At 43.3% G+C, this 21979-nt stretch overlaps 1 protein-coding gene across 3 annotated transcripts in view; it reads left to right on the plus strand.

Annotated features, from left to right (window-relative positions):
- The window catches only part of RUNX1 (RUNX family transcription factor 1), a 270729-nt gene extending 254079 nt beyond the window's left edge, over positions 1 to 16650 (plus strand). For all 3 annotated transcript variants that reach the window (XM_056109312.1, XM_056109311.1, XM_056109313.1), the window contains 2 exons: positions 9422 to 9583; positions 16151 to 16650. In XM_056109312.1, coding sequence (XP_055965287.1) covers positions 9422 to 9583; positions 16151 to 16629 — 641 coding nt within the window. In that variant the 3' untranslated portion in view covers positions 16630 to 16650. The remainder of the gene's footprint in view (positions 1 to 9421; positions 9584 to 16150) is intronic.
- The last annotated feature ends 5329 nt before the right edge of the window (positions 16651 to 21979 follow it).

Raw genomic sequence — 21979 nt, forward strand, 5'->3', positions numbered from 1 at the left:
TTTATTGAGATTTTCCAGCTTTCTTTTAAAAACAAAAATTTTACATCCATTTAACTTTGAGAAAAATATTTTATAGGACTTTTATTCTTTCATGTAAGGTGTGTTTTGTGGACCAAGTGGTGGTCTCAGTGAATGAATGGTCTTGTGAGCTCGAGGAGAACAAGTATTCTGCTGGTACTGCACAGAGAATCCTATAAAAGTTAAATGGATCAAGTTGGTAGGCAATGTGTCAGCTAGACAGATGAAATATTTAAAAAGAGGTGTTGGGGCCAGAGAGATAATAGAGTTGTTAGAGCACATGCCTCACATGGTACAGACCCAAGTTCAGTCCCCAACACCAGATGGCTCCAACCATTGTCAGTCACTGCCCTGAAGATCCCAAATACCACCGGTGATGTGGGCTCTGTAGGGCCCAAGTAGTACCACATCTCTTAGCCTTGCACTGAACCACAGGCCCCATGCATAAAGGGTCCCTTGACCACCTGAACACACGTTGGGAGGCCTCCTAAATAATTTTAAAATAAGATTAGTAAATAGGGGTGATGTCTCCAACTCTAATAGTGCATTTTTCTGTCTCCTCCAGCTGTTTTGCCTCACGACGCCCCCCCCCCCCCATGTGCTTTACATACATATACACCCAGGGGTGTTAAAATTTCTCAGAAAACTGATTCCTTTATTATCATCTATTTTCCTCCTCCCCCTAAAAGTATTTTCTCTGTCAGTTTTATATAAATTAATCCAACTGGTTTTCTTTGTTTAGTATTACTTTTATGTACTCCTGGCCATGTTCCTTCATTTTTAACCTGAGTCTATATTTAGAATATGTTCCTTATACACAGAATCACCTATAGTAGAGTTCTGTTTTTAAATCCAATCTGATAACCTGTCCTCTTTACACCATTTGTATGTTAAATGATAAGGCTGAAGTAATAATATCTATTATAGTCTTGACTGATTTTCGTTTGTAGCACTGTTCTTTCTTTACTCGTCTTTTTTTTTTGCCTCTCTGCTTTTAACTGAAAATTGTATAAGATTCCATATCTACTTCTTATTATTTTATCTTTTAACTTTCTCTTTTTTTTTTCTTTTTGGCACCATGATTTACAATACTGTCAATCTGAGCACAGGACAAAGCTCTTCTCTCTCACCAATATTCAGCAGAGTACTGGAAGTCCTTGACATAGCATTTAGGCAAGAAAGAGAGATGAAGGGCATCCAGTTTAAAAAAGATGAAGCCAAATGATTTACCTCCTTTTTGCTATTGTTTGTTTGGGTTGGGGCACACCCAGAGATGCTCAGGAGTTACTCCTGGCTCTGCCCTCTGGAATTACTTGTGGTTATGCTCAAGGGACCTTATGGGATGCTGGGGATGGATGGAATTCCAGTCAGCTGTGTGCAAGGCAAGAGCCCTACCCACTGTACTATCTCTCCAGCTCCAGTATTTGCCTCCTTTTAAATCATACTTTTATTCCTACCCTTCCCTTTATTGTTGGATAGCACAATCATCTGCTGTGGTATTCCTGTGACTGAGAGTGTGTTCTAGGGAAGTCAACCACTGAGCTCATGTGCTCAGTGTTCACACATGTGCTGGCTAGGTGTCATACTCCTGGCCACTGGTACCTGCACATTTTTGGTTGCAGAACTTCCTGCGGGTAGAAGATATTAACTGTGATGTGTGCATCTGCCTGTCTGTGTGCCAGAGATGGCACATAACCCCCCACTCTTGAAGGGCTGGGGACCCCAGACAGCAGAGTTGCTAGTGCTGTACTAAGCACATGCAGCTGGCACCAGGGATCAAACTTCTAGCCTCATACTTGCAAGACAGACACTTTTGCCACCGAGCCATCCCTGGGTTCCCCTCAATTACACTCCTTAATAATAAATGGTTTTAGTTGTCTAGTTTGTGCACGCATGCATAACAAGCCTGGGTCACTGCGAGTAACACTTTGTCACTTTTCTCTCCACTTCTGTCATTATCATCGTTTCACTCATCCATAGCTTTGAAGCACCCAATAAATTATCACGGTTATTACAAACAAATCTTAATATAGGGCAATTAAAAATACCTTATTTTATCCTTATTCCTCCTCTGATTTTTGTTCCTTTCTTTATGTAGAGCTTTCTGACCTATGTTATTTCTCTTTTCCTGGAAGAGCATTATTTTAACATTCCTTGCAAGTCAGCTGGTGCTAAATTATTTCAATCTCTGTGAGAGAGTATTTTTCGCCTTTTGAAGGAGGTTTGACTACAGAATGCTAGTCTGATGACTATATTTTTTCCCCAATACTTTAAGTATTTTCTTTACTCTCTTTTAGCTTGTGTAATTTCAGAAAAGAAATTCAATATAACATTTGCCTTCTTTCTTTCTGGATAAGCCTACCCCACTGTCTTCTTTCAAGATACTGTCTTTGCTTTCCTGTAGTTTGAATAAGATACACCAAGTGGTAGATTATTTGGTCTTTCTTTTATTCTTTTCAAATTTATTTCCCATTCATTGGCCTTTTTCTAGCTCGGTGTTCTGAGCTTCATGGATCTATGGTTTGTTGTTTATTTTGGAAAGTTCTCAGCTATCAATACTCAAACATGCTTCTGATCTTTTTAATCTTCCTTCTATTTATGACTTTGCCATTTTGCCTATGCTACAAATTTTGAGGTTGGTTCACATTTTTGTTTTGGTTTTTTTTCCCTTTCTTTTTTGTTTTCACCTTTTAGTTTAGGGAGTTTCTTTGGACATATTTTCAAGTTTATGGATTCTTTCCTCAGTCGTGTCCGGTATTCTCATCAAAGGCTTTCGCTCTTCTGTTAGTGTTTTCTTCATCTCTAGAATTTCCTTTTCATCTTTCTTAGAGTCCATATCCCTAGTTATATTATTCATCTGTGCTTGCATGTTATCTTCTTTGGTTTTTGAGAATTAGTAACTTTTGCTCGAGTGGGCCCCGTAACATCTCCACTGTGAGACTTGTTACTGTTTTTGGTATATCAAATACGTCACGCTCGAGCAAATCAATGAACAACGGGAGGACAGTGCTACAGTGCTACAGTAATTTTCATTGCCATGCCGATATTAAAACATTACTTTGACAGAATAGTTTTTAAATGTTTTCATATATGTCTTAAAAAAAATCTTAATTTATAAGACAGTTTGTCTCTGCAGAGATGCTTCTGGACTCCAGAGTAGCCATCCAGTTAAAAATTTAACTCCAGCTGTATCACCTCATTCAAAATTTTAGAATTCCTGGACATCGCATACTCTTTATGACTGACAGATATACCAGGAGTAGCACACCACACTGGATGGGATGTAAAGGAGAAGGCAACCAATCTCGATTAAGAAAATATTAATACACAAGGCTTAACCTGTAACAACATGTTAGTAATCTCTTATCCAAGGGCTTAATGGCTCCAGGGTGAGATACAACAATATTCACACACTTTTTAAAGGAAATATTTTTCGATCATTTTAAACGAATTATTCATAACAAGCAATACAAAATACATTATTTAGGGCCTGCTCTTGGGGCAGGCTTAGGTGGTGGTTGGGAAAATTGGAAACAATGGTAGCAGGAAGTTGTAACGGTGGTGCGATTGGTGTTGGAATACTGAATGCACGATAGCACAGCGGGTAGGGCGTTCGCCTTACACGCGGCCAACATGGCCGACCCGAGTTCGATTCCTCCACCCCTCTCGGAGAGCCCGGCAAGCTACCGAGAGTATTCGATATGCCAGACACAGTAACAACAAAGTCTCCAATGGAGACGTTACTGGGCCCGCTCGAGCAAATCGACGATCAACGGGAGGGCCTTTGCCATCATGAACAACTTTAAAAAATAAAAAAGAGAGTTTGTAGGGCTGGAGTGATAGTACAGCAGGTAGGGTGTTTGCCTTGCACACGGCTGACCTGGGTTCAAATCCCAGCATCCCATATGGTCCGCCCCCCCGCCCCCCCCCCCAGCACCACAGGAGTAATTCTTGAGTGCATGAGACAGAGTAACCCCTGTGCATTGCTTGGTGTGACCTAAAAAGAAAAAAAATACAGTCTGTCACTGATCTTTCAATACAAAACCTGTACAGTATTTGGTATAAAACTACAATAGCCTTCTTTTTGTATTACAGTCATTAAGATATTAATCATTAGTTCCCTGTCTGGTAACTTCATAATCTGTGTCAGATCTGACTCTGGTTCTGATATCTGTTTTCCCTCCCTCGCCTCCTCCTCCATCTCCCACTCCTGCTTTTCCCTCTCCTTCTTTTCCTCTTTCTCTCTCTTTCTCTCCCCTCAACCTAAGCCCTCACTCATGTGAAGCATATGCTATACCATAGGGCAAAATCTCTGGGTCCCTGTTTTATCTCCAAAAAAAAAAATGTGATTTTTTTCTTACCTTTTAGGTACCTTATTTTTACTTTTGATAGCTAGATATATGTCAAATAATAGAAACTGGGATAAATAGATTTTTAAGTGCAAGGTTTTTTGTTCCTATAACCAGGACTTGAGCTGCGTTTAGCATTTGTACAGCTGTAGACAGAGGGTTCAAATTCCTCCAGTGTCCTTGTAAATTTTTTTGTCTTCCTTTGACTTTAGGTTTCCCTAGGAACTTCTTAACTAGTCTGAGAGCTCTTTCAGCCCTAAATCCACGGGAATTTTGCGGCGATCCTGCATGAAAAGCCCATGTGGATGTCTCCCAGTTCTCATCAGACACTATCAAGGCTGTGTGGCACCGAAAGTTTCTTACTCACACTCGTTTATATTCAGTCTCCCACAATTTGTTAAATTATTATTTAACGTTCCTACCAGTTTATGGTTCTTGCGGTTTGTGCTCCCTGTAAGCCAGCCTCAGTGTGAGTTTCTGGCTTCACCCTCTGTGTAAGATTCCGGGGCCAGCTTATGCCCTGGAGCTTCAGTTCCCTCGCAGAGAGGAGATACGGGGTACACAGTCAGTTTGTTAGCCCTTTATGTGGTAAATACGGGAGCAATGAGTTCCAACATCTTCACATTTCAGAGCTAAACTTGGAAGCAACATGATATTTGAATTGTTTAAAAGAGATCACTTTTCCTACCAGAAACTGCTTTGGTATTGCTGTGTGCCAACGTCCAAGCACACCAACTTAACGTTGTATATACCAGGGATGACATCTGCGCTCACCACTAGCTGTCTCCTTCCTACTTCCCCAACCCTCTTTAACCCGACCTTCAGATGGAAGCAGGGCTCAGGAATGTAAAGGGGAGGGAGATCTCTTGTTTGATGGTCTTACAAGAGATCATCTTGTTTGAATATTCGATCATCAAAAACCTTAAAAGAAGGCATTCACTTTGGTTGCCTCAAACATATACCCTGGGAAAAGCTGGATGCAAAAAGGCTCACATTTAACTTTTCTGTACTTAGTTTTTATTTTAGAATGAAACACAAATTGTTGGAGATTGGACCTTCACCTTTTCCATTATCACCTTAAATCTCACTTTCTTTTCCCTTTATCATGTTGAGCTCCTGAGCTGAGCTTCTCTGCAGGGCTGCAACCTTGGTTAGCAAGCCCTATATCAGTGATCAGCACACGTGGGAGCAGGGGTGTGTGTTTGAGTGTGTGTGTGTGTGTCCTTACCAATAAATATCAGACTCGTCTCTTGGCATGGATTCACATTTCTTCCTAGGAATATGATCATAAAAATAAGTCCTACGTATATAAGCATTTAATATGACCTAACACAGGGCTACTTTACATCTAGCTTATCTCTTGTTAAGTCCTATTAACCCTTTGAAGTAGGAAAACTATGGATCAGAGGAAGCACATCACTTGCCCCAGGCAATATAGCTAGCCTGTGGTAAAGATAGGATTGAAACTGGAATCTAGTATTTAAATTAGGTACTTTCCCTGTTCTGCTCCTTTCAGAGACAGAACAGAATATGCAATAAATACCACTTGGCTATCAGTGGTGTGGGAACAGATATTTGCAAGTCCAGATTAGGCTGTTGTTCTCCTGGATACAGCTGGTGTGTGCGCCATTCCCTGAAGGCAAAGACTCCTCCATCCACAACTGACACCCTAACAGAAGAGACCCTAGTAAAGCAAAAAAAAAAAAAAAAAAAGTTGATAACATGAATACCTGAAGAAGCGAATAACTCCCTGGGTCTACAAAAGAATAAATGAGTGAAGCAATTCTCTGCATCAGGGTGATCCAGGCGAAAGGAAAATCCTTTCCAAGCATTACAGAGTCCTGGGACCTTCACTAATATACTGTTAGTGCCAAGGAGGCAGGGAAGATATTCCTCTTATCACTATTACCAGCTAAATTACCACAAGTCAGTCTACAGTACATTTTTAATGTAGTAATCTCATCAAGAACAGGTAACTCAGTTCAGGTAATTCAAGAGAGAATGACTGAACACTTTTCCTCAGCCCGTGGGTTTCTTTCCAATTAACGCCCTTTTCTCCCGCCTGCTTCCCCTTCTCAGCACATACGTATTTATTATCATCATTCCACTCTCTACACCAGATTCTTCCCAGACCCCGTTTAAAATACAAGCAATGGAGAGAGAGCCCCCCCCCGCCTCCGGGGGGGGGGGGAGGAGGTTTTCCTTGCATACTGGTGACCCTGGTTCAATCCCCAGCAGCTTCTATGGTCACCCCAAGCACTGCTGGGAGTTCCTCCTGAGTATAGTCAGGGATAGACCCTAAATACTGCTGCGGGTGGCCCCAACTCCCCACCCAATGCAAGTTAAGCTGAAAAACGCTGTATTCCGTATATATCCATCAATATTCTGCATCATCCCCACAAAGTTGATCTCCCAGTACCACAGGGAGGTGCTTACAGCGTCTTCCTTCAGAAAGGAGAATGAGGAAGTGTAAGCCCATCCCCCAACTGCCATTTCTACACATGGGCCCCATCAGAGCAAGGGCAGGTACTTGCTGGGCCAACACCATGCTGCTGACCCTCCGTTTTAGATGTGGGTTTTTGCTACTTCTTAGTAATACAGGGTAAAGAAGAAAATGCTCCAACAGTCAAAAGGAAAAGCTCACCATCACCACCTTCTGGCCCACTACTGGCAGTGAACACAGCCCACTTGCTTCTCTGCAGTCTCTGGAATGAACAGCCATGGCCCAAGGGGTCTTGGGGCTTTGTGTGCAGTGATACTGCCGCCACGCGTCCCCCCCACCCCACACACACACAAACACGGCGCTCCTGCCCCATCTCACTGGAAAGCTGAGTTATGGTGTCAAGGAAGAAGCTGCTGGATCTGAAACCCCGTGTTAAAAAACAAAGTCACAGAATTGAGACTTTAATCATAAAGATCATTTTGACCAAAGCATATTTTTAAAAGGCTGTGAAACATTATGCAACGTTTGCATGGTTTAATTATGAGTTTAGAAAAGCCCAGCACAACTTTTTCACTACAGTAAAACATGACAGAGCATGAATCATGGCATAATACGTTATGCTTACTGTGGTTTTAGACTTGGGGTTAGGGTGCTGGGCTGTCTACACAACGAGGCACGAATTACTATGCCACAATTCACACCCCAGAGGGCTTTATGACAATTATAAAACTACTTTTGTTTGCTTTTTAAGTGATTAAAATATTTGAGTAGGAATGTATTCACTTAGCAAATGTATGTAGGAAAAATGTTTGGCATATAGAAAAAGTATATGAATCCCCCACAACCCTATGAGTCTCCCTCCCCCACCCCCACCCCCGACACACACATTGGGAGCAAATTATTTGTAATAATATGGGAATTTAGACTTGGGGTTAGGGTGCTGTATAATCTGTAAAATTGTAAAACTGAATAATCAGCTGTCATTGTTTGCCTTCAATGATTGGAAACAGTTATCTGTAACAATACATGGGCTATTAGACTATAAACAATCGCATTTCCCAGCTCTTTTTCCTTACTAAGCTCCCCAAGTCCTCTGAAATTCAGATCTTTCATTTTGGTTGCGAGGAGAGGGGATGTGGTCCTATACCCACTGGGCATCCAGTTTATAGTCTCTCTTCAAAGATTCTAAATTAAAATGTTTGCCTGAGCTTTTCCCATTTAAACCCTGACTTCACTTAAAAGGATCAAGAAAATGGCAGCTGGCTCATCTAAGGGAATGGGAAGAGACTGTTAGGAAAACACAGGAGCGAGACTTAGCCTGACTCTGACATCCACTCTGACAGTGTCAAGGAGGTGGACAGAAAGACAGTTTGGAGGGCTGGAAATGAAACGCCCCTGGAGGAAGTAGATCTAAGTTACTGTGTGATGGCTGGGGAAAGAAACATTTCTGGGCATCAGTCTGCACACCACTTCACACCCAACACTTTCCCAGGGAACTCTGCTCCTTTGAGCCTGACTCCGGCACCATCTGTAAACTCTGTTGGAAATGCTCCTGAAGGATTAAGTAGGTTGCTTTTGCCTTTGTCCACAAAGGTGAAATCCTGAGGGTAAATCTGTGTGTAAAGAAATTAAGCTCTTTCTGGTAGGTGATAGTCCAGTTGGGAATTTTCCTCAGTGTTTGCCTTTGACTGGAGGGGCCTTTGTTTCCTTCTCCTCTGCATCTGTGGTAGGATGCTTCTGAGATCTAAGACTTCCAGGAATGAAAGCTGGGGACACACTGGCAGAAACCCTCTTGCCTCAGTCTCCTGCAGTCACATGTCCATGTTTGCTCCAGCCCAGGCCACTTTTATTGGAAACCCATAACTTATCATAATATACTTCTTTCAAAGCGTGGCACACTGAAGGTCCTGAAAAAAGACAGCCCACCCCACCACTGTTAGTCTGGGTTCTCAAGGCAGCACTCTGTATTGACTCGTGCCCACAGAACAAGGACAGAAAGACAATATTCCAAATTTGTAAATTATTTATTTTGTTTTTTTTTGGGGGGGGGGGGCAAATCCCAGCAGTGCTCAGCACTTACTCCTGGTTCTACACTCAGGGATCACTCTTGGAAGGGCTAGGGGACCTTACGGGATGCCAGGGATTAAACCCACAACAGATCAGCCTCATGCCAAGCAAGTGCTCTACCCACTGTACACTGTGCTCCAGCCCCTTGAATCTGGAAAATATGTAAGACGTTGGTTGTTGTAATAATGGATGAAGCCAACATGCCTGTCAGTAAAGATGTGCTGTAGCTCAACAGTTTAAACATGAATACTTCGATCAAAGAAGCATAGTCAACTTCCTGTCATTCTTAGTATGATTAAATCCTCTGGAAGAAACTATTAAAAACCTCTGCAAGAGGAAAGTCTCCCAGAATCCCACATAAAATGCATTTCATTATATTTGGGGGCAAGCTGTAAATCATCAAGCAAAAAGCCAACACTTAAACAGTATTTATTCCATACTAGCAAACATACCACAGATGTGTGTGATGCATTTCAACAAATTAAATGACTTTATAGTCTGCCTCTCAGCTCTCCACAAAACTGACCTCCCTGGTTCTCCGCAGATACAAGGCAGATCCAGCCGTCCCCACCGTGGTCCTACGATCAGTCTTACCAGTACCTGGGATCCATCGCTTCCCCTTCGGTCCACCCAGCAACGCCCATCTCGCCTGGAAGGGCCAGTGGCATGACAACCCTCTCTGCAGAGCTTTCCAGTCGACTCTCAAGTAAGCAGCTTGAAAACACTCTTTTCTTCAGGGTGGAAAACTGGAGAGACTGGAAGAGATGCAGGAAGTACTTGGCAGTCATCTTTAATTGGCTAAAACACAGACTATGGACACGGTTGTCTCTCTCGCTAAACCTAACCACACCCTTGCATCGATTTTTCTTGAGATTAGGAATGCAGTTGAGAGGCTCAGAGAGGTGGGCCCTTGTGGGCATCTGGGGGCTCCTCTCATTGGACGGGCAAGGGTGGCAGCTGAGGAGTTAATAATACAAAATGCCAAAGTAAGGAGTAGAGAGAGTGCAGGGGGGAAGGCACTTGCCTTGCATACAGATACCCGGGTTTAATCCTCAGCACCACATGTGGTCCACTGAGCATCACCAGGAGTGATCCCTGAGCACAGAGCCAGGTGTAAACCCTGAGCATAGCCGGTTATGGCCCAAATTACCCCTTTCCACAAATAAAACAAAAGGCTAGCGAAGTCAAATGCCAGAACTTGGATGGCACAGGTCCATCCAGCAGAGAGCTCTCACTGGTCAGGTCAACAGCACGCAGAGCTTGCTGTGAAATGAGAAGCAAGTAATACACCAACTGAGACGTTTCCCAGAGAGACCTGCCCCTGCCTACCGGGACTAAAGGAGAACGTGGAACGCTCAGGGGCCATGGTTAGCGTAATTGTTGTTAATATGAGCTCATTAAATATTAGTCATTTAACCTATGAGACCTTTGGGCTTGGCACTCACCTTTGCTCGTGGGCAGGGAAATCAGCATTAAAGGGAAAAAAAAATTCCTTTGTTGAAAACAGAGAAGAAAGTCCCAGTTTGGGGCTTTGAAATTGGAGCTGAACCAAGCTGTGAAAATCTGTCAGAGAACCTCAACAGGAGGAAGCAGGCAGACAGGCTTCTGGGTGTGTGTGTGTGTGTGTGTGTGTGTGTGTGTGTGTGTGTGTGTAGGGGGGACAAGAGAGGGGGTGCTGCCTTTCAGTGTCTGGGGTCAGATGACAGTAGATTAGGAGGCAGGCACAGGGCAAAGGCCTCACATCTGCCATTTCTGATGGCGGGTGGAGTCGTGTGGGGAAGCGGGTTCTGATTATTTGCCATTTCACCAACCGTTTTGGCCTCTGCTCAGAGCCTCTCATAGCAGAGCTGTTGACACTGAGAGCCAGGTGGAGCTTTGCTGGGGTGGAAGGGGTGGCTGTCCTGCCCATTATTAGCTATTTAACAGCTCATTTCCCCTCTGGATACCAGTAGCACTGCCATCCTCCCACCCGCCAGTGGAAAGTCACTGCTTTCAAATGTTTTCAAATGCTCAGTCGCAAAATAGGAAAGCTCAGTTGAGGTGTCCAGTTTTCACATTATTTTCAGACAGTAAAGCCCAGATACTGGCACCTCCTGGGCCCTGGTGCTGGGGAAGAAGCGTGGGAATTAACAAGGCTGGCTCGGCTGACACTTCGGCAGTTCTGTTCCCCGCCTCCCCCGGGACTGGTGTGATTCCAAAAGCACCTGTCAACTTTAATTGATTGCTCAATGCCACTGAGCACTGGGCATGGGCTACCTCTGAAAGCACGGCTGTTTTCCTTGGAAGTGGCTCTCCCATGCGAGATAGATTCTCAGGAAATCTATTACATAAGTCTTTGGCCTCAGTCACCGCCCAAGACTGGGTCCTGATGGTCCAAAAACCCAAAGGAACATCTGTCCCAGAGGGCAAATGTAAGGGTGAACTCTCACACCCTCCCCCCGTCATTTATTTATTTGCTTGTTTGTTTTTATTGTTGCAGTCTCGGTGAACCAGAGCGTCAGTGTTTCCATATTTCTGAAGTACAATGTTATCTATCACACCACCCTAGGATACGCTCTGACATCTTGGCACAGTTACCCCTTGGAATGATCTAGACTCCAATGAGCCAGGTGTAAGGAAGGACACTTGATAGCACTAGAAGTTGGTAGTAGATTTTTGGGGGGTGGGGGGTGGAGAAAGTCTGGTTACAGCCCCCTGCCCTCTCGGGAATGCCTCTCAGCTATCTGGGGATGGTGACCAGAGAGTTGGTGCCAGGTGAGTTTTCACCAGGGATGGACTAACTCTCCAACCTGACAGGACTCCCTCTGAACAACCCAGTGGGGGCACTGGCCTGAGAAATGTTCTCATAGGCCCGGGGGCAGTAAGGGCTTTGGATTACCCGAACAGGGAGCAGCGTGGCTGGATGGGCCCTCCTAGCCAGCTCTAAGAACCCCACACTGACACACTGACGGTGTCTCCTTTTCCTTCTGATCCCATCCTACAGCCCTGTGCTCTGCCCTCTCCCTTCCCCCACTTCCACCTGGGCTTCTCTCTGCTCTGAGGGGGGAAGGGGGGGTGCTGCGCCCCGTCTGTCTCTCTCTTTGCAGACAGATTCCACCACACCTTGTCTGAAAAGAGTTGTCATCTGGATGGTTTTATTTTGTCCTGCCTCCCCTCATTTTCCTTTCTCTTTCTTTCTTTCTCTCTCTCTTATTTTTTTTTTTCAAATGAATGTTTAGCTGCCAACCTGGGCGACAGACAGCATGCATTAATCTGAGTCATGCAAAAGATCCTTTTAAGGCAGCCATTATCTTCTCGGGCTGTTTAATCCTTTGGGGGCAGTGGGAGGAGTCGCAGTGGGTCTGCTTTCATCCGTGTCAGGCAGCAGAAGGAAGACTTGAGCCGTCGTGGCAAATATTTAGCCCCATGGTGGAGAAACATTTCCAACTCACATACCTGAAGCTCCTAATCCCCAGATTTCCTACTCTTTAAAAGCTCCCTGTGAATATCAGAGGTCTCCATCTCCACCTCCACCCACACTCCCATTGAAAAAGGGAGCACCAGGCCAGCTGGGGGGACAAAGGAGGTGTGACTGGGTGCGGGAACTTAACATGAACCTGTTGGAGATGTCAGACTGGCCATAAACATAAAAACATGGATTTGAATAATTACCTGAACCACAGCATGTCTAGTACGCCCAAGTTGCTCCACTATCAAAATATCTGAAGACCAAGATCATTTGGCCAACTGAACGGGCCCTCAGCTGTTTGACATTGGGGTTGTGCATATAGAAAAAAAAAAAGAATCATGGGCAAATTTAAGATCTTTCCACATGATCTACCCACAAGTAGACTGACCCGGGTTCAATCCTCAGCACTCTATCTGGTCCCCAGAGTTGGCCAGGAATGATCCCTGAGCTCAGAACAAGGAGTAAAATCTGAACAAAGCATACCCACAATCAAATAAACAAAACAAAACAAACAACAACAACAAAAAAACCGTTTCCCCCGGACAGCTGAGAGTGTAACATCATACCATGACTTAGCCCGTGACAAACCACAGACTCGCCCAGTATTCCAGTAACTTGGTACCATCACATCACCAGGTTACCACGTAGAAGCTGGAACGGCTGGGCAGAGCATGTTCAGACATCTCTGTGGAACAGGGTGACCTTTCATTCATTTGCCAGTGGATTCACCTTTTTGTCTCAGGGCAAATGAAGCAAGAAGAATAGGGGTGGAGCCATTTATTTGTGTCCGGTATATTGCATCAGATGACAACAAATTGATTGTATTTGCCAAATGCTTTTCCTCCTCCCTAGCCGTCTCCCTGGACTATAGAAATCTAACTGGGGGAGAGGCAGGTGAGGGTGGGGGTGGGTGAGGATGGAGCACGGCTTTCTGTTAACTCAAACGTGGCATGGCTCTCCATGTAAGCAAAGACAAGTGACCCGGGGTTTACCTGCTCACAGAGGGCTCCAGAGAGTGAGCAGGGACAATCCTGTGGAATGAGGTGTGCTCTAGCCTCAGGAAGAGCCAGAGAGTGTCATGGAAGGGCAGCCCGGGACCCACCGTCAGCTTGCAGCACTCTGCCAGCCCACACGTCTGACTCGCTCTTTGAAACGATTAACAGGAGTGTTTGTTTGAAAGTCAGACTGCTGGTTTCCTCATTAGCAGAGAGATTTGCTGCAGACTGGGGTTGCTTCTATAAACTTTAATTACCTCTCTGATGAGGAGTAGATCCCCTCATCACCTTCACCCCAAATTTACAGAGGAGTTCATTTTTCAAAATGTGTTTGAATAATAAAAAACCACTAGAGGGTAGGAGGGAGTGAAGGGGAGTGAGAAAGACCAGTGCAGGGGGAGAGAGAGAGAGAGAGAGAGAGAGAGAGAGAGAGAGAGAGAGAGAGAGAGAGAGAAGAAAGAGAAGAGAGAAGAAAGAAACACTGGCTTTCCCTGCTGGAATAATAGACTGGAAATATGAGGAAGTTGTAATGGCAATGCCTTCCAAAAGCAGATTAATCTGCCTGGTAGCTTTCCTTTCAGAGCAAGTTTTTGGCCCCATTAAAGGGTTTCTCTATCAGCCTGCTTAAAAAAGGACACAGTCACAGGCCATCCTGAGTCTGGAGCTGTTTTTGTAGTAGTTATTTGAGGACTTATTAATTTGGGGGGGGGGGGGTTGTTTTGTTTTGTGGCCACACCCAGTAGTGTTCAGGGTTTACTCCTTGTTCTGAGCTCAGGGATCACTCCTGGCTGACTCTGGGGACCAGATAGCATGCTGAGGATTGAACCCGGGTCAACCATGTGCAAGGCAATCACCTTCCCTACTGTATTATCTCTCCAGCCCCGAGAGAAAGAACTTTCTAATTTTAACACATCTGGTTCTTGCTTCTGCTGTTTGGTTGCCATCTTTTGGACCTCCTGACGTAAAGACTACGACCTGAATCTGGTCACTTATCGAGTAATTCTGATGAATAGAAAACCACCCAGGTTACCAGATTATGTTGACAGTGGTGATTCTCAATAGGGATGCGCTGCCTCACTGCTACTCCCAGAATATCTGGCCATACCTAGAGACATTGTTGTTTGTCCTTGTAGGGAGAATGGGGGACAATACAGGCTTCTTGTGGACAGATTGAAGATGCTACCAAACATCCTATAGTGCACAAGAACTCCCCACCAACTTCCCATTCCAATGCCCCAACAAATAACTCTCTGGACCCAAATGTCAATAGTGCCACTGTTAAGAAGCTCACATTGACAGGATATAGGAGATCCTTCCTGGCATCCAAACCCCCTACCAGTTCCCATGGACATCCTGCAGTTAGAAAAATGCAGAGGGACACAATGAAGGTCAGGCTGCTCAAAGATAGCTAATGATGTTATCAATGCATAATCAGAGCAAAGTGAGTTTTCCAGATTAAGTTTTAGCATTTCTGATACAATTCAACATGTGTGAAAAATGCAAAATAAATAAACAAACAAACAAACAAACCAAGGTCCTGCACCCACTCATGTTAACAAACTAGTGACAAAATAGTGCATATTAGAGGATACCAGGTGAAATCAAGGTTGTACTTTTTTCTGAAAACATAGAAGGGACCTGTAAGTAGACATGCACTCACTATGATGGTATCATTAGGTTGGATCATATGAGCTTATCAATTTTCAATTGTTAATCCTGCCAAAATGGAAATTTATCCTGATTCAAACTAATTATTATGTGTAAAGTATTATAATAGTTTATTAATTATATATGCATATTGTTATAACATCACATTATGTGATAAAGCCTATTAGTATTAATCCATTAGTGCACCCATTGCATTAATAATTATATAGTGCTATACTGTTTGTCCTCTATCATTGCAATTTTAATAGTATCAGATATTACATTTACATTAATAGTGGCTTGTTAACATCCTGATTATACACAAGACTGGCAAACTGTTTTCTGTAAAGAGCCAGATACTAAATATTTTGTTTTCCGAACTCTACAGTGTCTATGGCGATCACTCAAGTCTCAGTCAGTAGCTCAAAAAAAAAAAAAAGCCATAGGCAATACATGAAAGAATAAATGAGGCTCATTCCAATAAAACTTTGGATGTGGACACTGGGATTTGAATTTCATATAAGTTTTCACATCAGGAAATAATCGTCTTCTTTGGAGTTTTTTCCTCTACTATTTTAAAAAAAGAAAAAATCAACTCATTCTTAGGCAATGGACCATAGAAATATTGGAAGCAGCTGGATTTGGGCTGGTGGTTTATATATAGTTTACCATCCCAGAGAGCCTATCATTATTATATGTACATTGTACATATGCAATGTTATGTCTATCCATTTGTTATATTTATATTATATTCATATTATATTCATACCATGCAGAGGTATATATATATATAAAATTACATGACATGTCATATATACCATTTCTGTGAGCAGAAGCATGCTAGGTAGCCCTGGGCTCCCTAACTAGTAGCATTCTGGGTAACGTCCCCCTCCTCTGCCACTAGCACAGTGGCTAGTCCTCAACTCCCAAGCATGCTGGGTAATTCCTAGCTCCCTAGTCAACTAGCATTCTGGGTAATCTCCCCTCCCTAAACTGAAGCCTTCTGGGTAATCATCACCTCCTTAACCCGTTGCATTCTGGGTAGCCCGGTGCAAAGGCATGCTGGGTAATCTGCCACTGGGCGGGGCCTTGGGGAGAAAGGGCATGGCCTGTAGAACTCACCTTTTTTTGGTTTTCTTTTCTTTTCTTTTTTTTTTTGATTTGATTTTGAATCCTCTCACAGCTGCACCCGAACTCTCAGCCGCCTTCGGCGACCCGCGGCAGTTCTCCACGCTGCCCACCATCTCCGACCCCCGCATGCACTACCCCGGCGCTTTCACCTACTCCCCGACGCCTGTCACTTCCGGCATCGGCATCGGCATGTCGGCCATGAGCTCGGCCACGCGTTACCACACCTACCTGCCGCCGCCTTACCCCGGCTCGTCGCAGGCGCAGGGCGGCCCGTTCCAGGCCAGCTCGCCTTCCTACCACCTCTACTACGGCGCCTCGGCCGGCTCCTACCAGTTCTCCATGGTGGGCGGCGAGCGCTCCCCGCCGCGCATCCTGCCGCCCTGCACCAACGCCTCCACGGGCTCGGCGCTGCTCAACCCCAGCCTCCCGAACCAGAGCGACGTGGTGGAGGCCGAGGGCAGCCACAGCAACTCGCCCACCAACATGGCGCCCGCCGCGCGCCTCGAGGAGGCCGTGTGGCGGCCATATTGACCGTCCACCCGGAGGTCGTGGAGCGCCGGAAGTCGTCCTCCACCGGAAGTCATCACCCACCGGAAGTCATCCCCGGGACGAGATCACCGCCGTGGAGAGTGGAGGGACCCGCTGGGGTGGGGGCAGGCGGCTGTAGGTGGCTTTGTCGGGTGGTAGGGGTCTGCCCCCCTCACCCCAGTCCTGCCCTCTGGCCGCCTGCTCCCTCTCGGGTCCGCCTGCGCAGGCACATGCGCCAGGCCAAGAGGAAGATCCCGGAGGGAAACTGTGAATGCTTCTGATTTAGCAATGCTGTGAATAAAAGAAAGATTTTATACCCTTGACTTCACTTTTTAACCAAGTTGTTTATTCCAAAGAGTGTGGGACTGGGAATTTGGGGTTGGGGGGGGTTGTTTCTGGTTTTTAGTGGGGGGTGCGGGGTAGGGGTGGGATGCAACTCATCCGGTTTGGCCTCTGATTCCTATTTCTTTTTAATTTTCTTTCTCAGCACCTTATAAATTGCAAACTGCGAATTTGCATTTGGGGTGGTTTTATTTGGGGTCTTTTGTTTGTTTTACATATATGAATATGAGCTTGCTTCTTTCTGGCTTTGGCAATTGAAAGAAATGTTACTTTATTTTTTTCTGTAAGTTTTATTTAACTTCGTTTTCGGACTTTGATGTAGTTGTTTTCCAGGGTGTTTTGTTTCTATTTTTTGTTTTTGTTGTTGTTGTTGTTGTTGCTGTTGTTGTTGTTGTTTTGGTTTTTGTTGGTTTTTGGGGATTTTTATTTTGTTGAGAAACAGCTACAGCTTTGGGTCATTTTCAACTACTGTATTCCCACAAGGAATCCCTTGATATTTATGTATCTTGATGTTTAGACACTTACTTATGTGTTGATACTTTTTTAATTATTTAAATGTACTTATATTAAGAAGAGAATATCAAGTACTACATTTTGTTTTTGAGAATAGCTGAAGTCAATTGTATCACATTGAAGAAGGCTGGGGAAAAAAGGATGGGTAATGTGATCACTTGGTTATCTAAATATTGTTTACATTAAACTCCCTTTTATGTTAATCCAATGAATTGGTAGCTGATGCAGCAATGTTTTTCACAGGCTGAGGGTTGCTTCAAAGATCTGAAATATGGAAATTTTTTGCCAAGCTTGATAAAGGGTCTCCTCTCTGTTTCCCTCCCTTCAGAGCAAGTCAAGTCTGATTCCAGAGGATTCAGGTAGTTGACAATGATGGCACCTCTAAGAGCACTTCTTTTCTGACAGAGGTTTGCTCACTCTATGGCCTTTGACAATTTCACACAGCTTTGTAGCCATTAATCCAAGATAAAGTCTGTGGAGGAAGGTAGTCATGGGGGAACGGGATGAATGGATTTAGGATTTTCTTAACTACGTTTTCCTTGGGTAGGAAAGGAATCATCTGAATCCAGAGGTCAGCTCTACCTTAGCTCCAAGAAAATATTGTTCTGTGTTTCAGTACCTAAGCATGGATGCAGAACAAAATTAGTGACAGTTCCTAATACTGGGAGTGGACGAGACTAGCTGGGCTGCCTCTGACGGCTCTGAAGATGTCCAGCAGAGTGGCTGTTGAGTGGCCCCAGCAGTAGGTCTGAAGGAACCAGCATCCCTCTGTCTGCCTTAGTAGAGTCACTTGGGAGAGCATGGTCTTATTTGGGCAGAACCCCACTCCTTGATGCTCACTCCCCACCCATCTCTGTTGCTTTTGTGGGACTGAGACCCTCCCTGTGGGATGTGTGCACTTTGACTCAGAATCAGCATAACAGGAAAGATTCAGCATCCCTGCCCACAGCTACAATTTGGTTATATCCAAAGTCACTGTCAATTTTAAGGCACTATTTTTTATTGGACGATTCGGTAAGAATGCAGTTGCTGTATAACTCATCAATGCTAACTGCTGATTTTTACATAGGTGTGCTCACAAATGATCTGGTGGTTATTTAGTGTACCTCTTAAAATAGTTGAAATGATTTCAGGTCAACTCTGAAGAGTATTTAGCAGAACTTAGAACAGTGTTTGATTTTTATTATATAAATTTAAGGATTCAGATTAGAAAGATCTTTGGCTGCAGGCAGCAAAACGGCTGGAATTATTTAAAATGTGTTTGCATTTTCTTATATATATATATTTTGATTATTTGTTTTACACAGATGCAGCAGCACTTTGGTAAGACTTAAAGCAGTTTGTGTTGTCAGGTCGTTCTTATCTTAAAAAGAGCTAAAGCAGATCTTGGAGAAACTCTGAATAGTTTCCCTTAGACTTAATTTCCCCTCTGTAATTCAGTTTCATGTTTTATAAAATAGTACCTTTTTTGGTATTGAGTTTACCCTTGAGTGTTGACAAATCTCTATTTTTATCTCAGAAACAAATCCTGAGATTGTTTACCCCAAATTGAACTTAAATGTTCTTTCACTGTGTCCCCATATCTGACTATCTGAAATGAAAAATTTGGGAGAGGGTTATGGGCAGGGGAAGTTTCTATTTTTCAGTTCAATTCTAGTACTTGAAGCCATTGTAAATTCCAGTCATGCAAATAGGAATCAGATAGCTTATTGAATCTTCACTCTTGAAGCAATAGGAGAACTTATCACTCACTATTGGATTGACCAGCCCTTTACCAGAATACATAGTTATAAATGTAAAGACTCAGAAAGATCTTTGGCTGCAGGCAGCAAAATACATAGTTTTTAACCATTCAAAAAAAATCAAATCTTGTTTGGCCATAGGTCTTAAACTGTATTTACCACCTGAGGAATTCATTTGTTGTCTTTAGATAAGATGTTTCTTCTATGAGGAAGCCCCTTAAGCTTATAATAGCTACGTATATCTGGAAGGACTTATCCAAGGGCAGGAAGGTTAAATAAACCAATCCTACTGCTGATTCTTGCTCATATTTATCATTTCAACATGGACACACAGTTCAGTTTTTCTCACTCTCTAAATTTTTTTTTTATATTCTCTGTCTTTTTCCAGTAGAGTCCTCTGCAGACCCCACTTCCTCCCTCTTTCATTCTACTTTGTGTAAGAAGATAGCACACACCCACACCTAACTGCAGTTTTCTTCCCTTTCCTTAAAGTAACGTGATGAGTCAGCCTTTCTCCTGCTTATGGCCTTCTTCCAGCAGAACAGACATTGCCAACCATTTTAGATCTGTTTGCTGTCCAAGTGCAGAAACAAACCTTCCTGGGCAAATTACAATCAGCGAGTTCATAGACCGCCTTTCTGCTGCCTAGAGTTTCTCTGTGGATAAACATAAATGCTCTGATTAGAAAGGAAATGAATGGTTTTACTCAAACGTCCTGCAATTTAAGATTGCAGATTTCTGTCTTGAATACCTGTTTCCTTGGGACGTCCCGTCCTGTTGATTTTTTATTTGGGTGGCTTTCGTTTTCTGTGGGGGTGACATGTTTGGGGTCTTTTATATATGAAATTTGGTTGAACAATAATCTCAGAAAACATTTTTTTACATCTGAACAAAATGCCTTTATTCGTTTACCTACAGTATACTGTTTGGGGGTTTTGTTTGTTTTTATTTGTTTGGAGTGTACTCCCTTTAGCCAGATCAGTATTGATAAGGCTGATCATTTGCATTTTTTTCTTCCTTCCAGAAGAGTTGCATCAATGAAAAAGTTCATTGTATTTATGTATGTATATAGATTTAAGCTTCATTATAAAATATTGTTAATACCTGTAATAACTTTTTTCAATTTTTGTGTGCATTTCTAAGGACTTGTTCTTATGTTTGCTAAATACTGTAGACAAAAAAAATGCTTCTTTCTACTTTATTTTAGACATAAAAATGAGCTACTTTTTATTCACTTTTGTAAAGAGCTAATAGCATGTTTCCAATGGTTGTTTCTTTTTTTTTTTTAAAGTTCACTTTTTGTTCTAGGGGAAATGAATATGCAAAAAAAAAAAAGGAAAAGAAGAACTGTTGGTTATTTGTGCTATTCTGGATGTATAAAAATCAATGGAAAAAATAAACTTCAAAGTTGAAATGACATTATAAGACATCTATTGAGCAAGTAAGAAAGAGAAACACATAACAAGTGACAAATAGGTGGTAGCACACAGATCCCCCTGTATTCTAGTATCTATTTGTACAACAGCAATTGGATCTGTTCAGAAAGCAGATCGGTGGGAATTGGTCTGTGGTTTCTTTCTCCCTGATACCAACATATGAAACACTTCCTGAAAGAGCTCTACAGCACTCTGCAGTTTTTAACCAGATGCCTTAGGAGAGAGCACTCCCTGTAATCCCCTCTCTAAGGTATTTGTAGATAGCTGGGAAGAGCAGGTACTCCATCAGCTTGGCCCCTCCCCTCTGCCAGGAGCCGGCATTGGCTGCACTGCTATTCTCTGGACCATCACAGCTTTCCTTGCTTTGTACTATTTTTTTCTGTTACTCTGATATTACAACTAGTGGATGACAAATAAACAGCTTGGCCAAGTCCGTTCACGATATCCAAATGGTTCTGTCTTTCTCTGAGTTGAAGTGCTGGGAAACTAAATGCACCACAACACCTAGGACAATCCCCCCAACAAACAGAACTGCACAGATTTGTCCTATGCCCATATGCTCCCCTTCCAGTGCTGCCAGCAAGCCTAGGATGCAGAGGGTATGTTGGGTGTTTGGCCTATGTTAGGTCCCAGCTCCCAAGCCTGCTCTTTTGGGTACAAAAGACCACTCAAGCATGTTTTAATGCTTGTGGGCTTTTTTTCTCTTTCCAAACTCAAAAAAAATAAAAGGATATATCACCTGCACTTAAGGGCAATCACCTACATCTGCCCCCATTTCTGTAAATGATAGGAGATAGTCTTGAGTCATGGTAGGGAGATTGGCCAAAGGGGCTACTACCCTGTGCAAAGTAGTATCAGTCTTTCATTCAGGGCTTTGAACCAAGTCACTCATGAATCACGAACCACTAAGGCTTCTTCCTGATCCTTGTCACTGTCTTCTCAAGGCGTCTAGGGTAGCTACCAAGAATGTTAAGAACCCAAGAAAAAGAATGGGAAAGATGGATCCAAAAGAGGATGTAATGACTAAGGAGCAATAATTGGAAATGGGTCAAGAATCAGGCTATATCATAATGATGTACTGCCTATGCCCCAGAGGTCCCTATCGACAGCCTGATGGTAGATTTCTACAAGTACCTCTGCAACAGTTTTCACCATGATGGGCACTAAAAACAAATGCTCTGGAGGCCTGCTGCCTGAACCTTAGTTTCCAGTTAATTCAGAGGAAGGAACAAATTAAGCTAATGGTCTGCCTTTTTGCCAACCATGGGGATCTTGCTTTAACTTATTAAATTCCGTTAATATATTGAACAGTATTTAGAG

Source organism: Sorex fumeus, unplaced genomic scaffold (genome assembly GCF_029834395.1).
Source record: "Sorex fumeus unplaced genomic scaffold, SorFum_2.1 ptg000265l, whole genome shotgun sequence".
Classification (NCBI taxonomy): Eukaryota; Metazoa; Chordata; class Mammalia; order Eulipotyphla; family Soricidae; genus Sorex; species Sorex fumeus.